Here is a 3,401-nt window from a genome sequence, read left to right on the forward strand (position 1 = left end):
AAATCGCCATCCTCTAAAATCCTCAATTGGCCTATGCTTGGTACTCCAATCAGCCCCTCCTACTGTGTTTTCCTTCACTCCAAGCTCAGGGAGAAATACGGCCCTGTGTTCACTGTGTACATGGGTCCCCGGCCAGTGGTGGTTTTATGTGGACACGAAGCAGTGAAGGAAGCGTTGGTAGACCAAGCGGATGAGTTCAGTGGCCGTGGAGAACTGGCTTCCATAGAGCGAAACTTCCAAGGTCATGGTAGGTAGCAACAACAACAAAAACAATAAAACCAGAAATGACTGCAATGCACTCCCTATGTGCCAGGTTCTTTGGTAAGTAGTCTACATGGCTTATTGCATTGACTCCCTTAGGAGAGCTTTTAACATTATACTAATGTTGTCAATGAAAAAGCTAAGATAGGCCAGGCATGGTGGCTCACGCCTGTAATCCCAGCACTTTGGGAGGCTGAGGCGGGCGGATCACCTGAGGTCAGGAGTTTGAGACCAGCCTGGCTAACATGGTGAAACCTGATTTCTACTAAAAACTAAAACTAAAAATTAGCTGGGTGTGGTGGCACATGCCTGTAATCCCAGCTACTCGGGAGGCTGAGGCAGGAGAATTGCATGAACCTGGGAGGTGGATGTTATAGTGAGCCGAGATCACGCCATTGTACCCCAACTTGGGCAACAAGAGTGAAACTCTGTCTCAAAAAAAAAAAAAGCTAAGATAAAGGTTAGATAATGTCACACAGTAAGTGGTAGGATCACTTTATTTTGAACCTGTGCCATCTGACTCTAAACTGTCTTCTGTGTTATTTCTGCTCTTATTTTAATGGATTAGTGATATTCTCTTTTTTTTTGAGACAGACTTTCACTCTTGTTACCCAGGCTGGAGTGCAATGGCACGATCTCGGCTCACTGCAAACTCTGCCTCCCAGGTTCAAGCAATTTTCCTGCCTCAGCCTCCCGAGTAGCTGGGATCACAGGCATGCACCACCACACAGGGCTAATTTTGTATTTTTAGTAGAGACGGGGTTTCTCCATGTTGGACAGGCTGGTCTTGAACTCCCAACCTCTGGTGATCCAGCCGCCTCAGCCTCCCAAAGTGCTGGGACTACAGGCATGAGCTACCAAGCCCAGCGGATTAGTGATATTCTTTATGCACCCACTAAAGCTCTCATAGCCAACCTTATTTCTCATGTTCCTATACTCATACACATACCTAACCCATAGGTCTCTGCCTCCTTCACTTAGGTAGACCTCTTTCTCCCAAGCATCCATCTCTAACTGCCCACATCCTTCAATTCCAAGTAGACTCACCATATACTGTCTGTCTGTCTATCTATCTATCTATCTATCTATCTATCTATCATCTATCTTTCTATTACCTTTTCTTCCTTTTGTCCATTGATCCATATTCATCAGAAAATCCATTCATTATTCTTTCTATAAAAACATCTTTCACTCTATTATCTATACATCTGTCAATTAACTTTCTATGTATTCATCTATCCATCATTCCATCCATTCATCAATGCTTTCATCATTCAGACAACTATCAGTCTATCCACTCTCCAACTGTTATCCATCTATCTCAAACCATCCATCCATTAACCATCCACCCATCTATTAAGTCTTCCATCCATGCATCCATCCATGCACCCATCCATCCATCCATCCATCTGTCATTCTATCCGTCATTCCAGTCATAAACCCTTCCATTCATCAATAAAGCAAAATAATTTCATTAGATCTAGTGAATTGGTATAAGACTCTCATCAGTCCACACATATAGTAATTTCTAAATGTTTCTTACTACACGGTAACTCCTTTTCTGTAGGTATATTGATGTACAAGTGTGAGCTTCTGTGTACACATATGTGTATAAGTCCAGAGAACCCAAGTATTACATAGAAAATAGAATTAATATCCCCATTCCAGAGCACTCTATATGGCACTCTGTCTATACATCCCTCCACCTTCCACCTTCCTATGCATTCACTCAGTTATTTTTTTATTTATCCGGTTCCACCTCTCCTTCCTGTAAGAAACACTCTTTGATCTCCTCCTATCATTCCTACACTGATTCCCTTTTCCTCCACCTCAGTCTGGACTTTTCTTTCTTTCTTTTTTTTTTTTTTTTTGAGGATCCTGCAGAGAGGGAACCTTACTCTCTTGATTGAGCCTTGAAGGTTGAGAATGGCTTCCTTGACTTGACAGCAGAGTCTAGAGCTTTCATAATCTGTCCCCATCACTGTCTAGCACAGAGTTGAACACAGCAAGGGGAGGGAGGCAGAAGCCTGAGACTGAGATCTTGGCAGGTGTAGCTCTGGCCAATGGAGAACGATGGAGGATTCTCCGACGCTTCTCCCTGACCATCCTTCGGGACTTCGGGATGGGAAAGCGGAGCATTGAGGAGCGAATTCAGGAGGAGGCCAGCTACCTACTGGAGGAGTTCCGGAAGACCAAGGGTATGGGGGCCACAAGGGGGAGGGCCACTAGGTGACTGGGTGGTTATGGAGCTCTCAGTCATGAGAAGATGGGCTTTGGTGGGAGAAAGCTCTGGAAAGGAAGAAGAGGGAAAATATTAAGAATCCACTAAGATTTCTGGCCAGCTTCCATATTAAGAGTTTACATGAGCTGGGCATGGTGGCACATGCCTGTAGTGACAGCTGCTTGTGGGGCTGAGGCTGGAGGTTGCTTGAGCCCAGGAGTTCAAGGCTGCAGTGAGCTATGATCATGCCACTGCACTTCCGTATGGGAGACACAGTGAGACTGTCTCTTAAAAATAAAAAAAAGTAGTTAACGTGGAAGACCCTTAGAGACCACTTACTAGAAACTTTAATCAGTGGATCTCAGGATGTCTGTGAGCTCTTGATATCCTATGCAGATTTTGGTGACATGTGACTTTGTGACTTTTCTTGAAGACAGGCTAAAATTTCATTACATTTGTATATCCGTATTATGGTAAAAAATACATAACATAAAAGTTACCATACTTATCATTTTAAGTGTCCAGTTCAGTAGTGTGAAGTATATTCATGTTGTGAAAAAAATCTTTTGAACGTTTTTATCTTGCAAATCTGAAACTCTATACTCATTTCATTATGTTTTAAAAGGAGTTCAGTCCCACCAAAAAATAAGGTCTAGAAACAATGGGGTCTATAGAGAAAAGACACAGAGGCTAAAAAAAAAAAAACAGAAAAATAGATAAGAGGTAGAAATAGAGACACATATTCTCTACACCTGAGGCGCCTTGCCTGGTCTACATGGGTGATTAACAGGTCTATATAAAAGCTTCAAATGCCCATGTACCCCAGAAATTTTCATAAAATTGTGTATTTGTGAATATGTGCATTATTCTAGACAAATTCTTCCCAGATCTACTGATCTTGTTTTACAGAAGGTGTAGG

At 42.6% G+C, this 3,401-nt stretch overlaps 1 protein-coding gene across 1 annotated transcript in view; it reads left to right on the forward strand.

Annotated features, from left to right (window-relative positions):
- The window catches only part of LOC116480035 (cytochrome P450 2G1), an 88,863-nt gene that overhangs the window by 756 nt on the left and 84,706 nt on the right, over positions 1-3,401 (forward strand). The window contains exons 2-3 of the mRNA XM_032172008.2: positions 85-247; positions 2,310-2,459. Of these exons, the coding sequence (XP_032027899.1) occupies positions 85-247; positions 2,310-2,459 (313 nt within the window). The remainder of the gene's footprint in view (positions 1-84; positions 248-2,309; positions 2,460-3,401) is intronic.

This window comes from Hylobates moloch, unplaced genomic scaffold (assembly GCF_009828535.3).
Source record: "Hylobates moloch isolate HMO894 unplaced genomic scaffold, HMol_V3 SCAFFOLD_13, whole genome shotgun sequence".
NCBI classification, from domain to species: Eukaryota; Metazoa; Chordata; class Mammalia; order Primates; family Hylobatidae; genus Hylobates; species Hylobates moloch.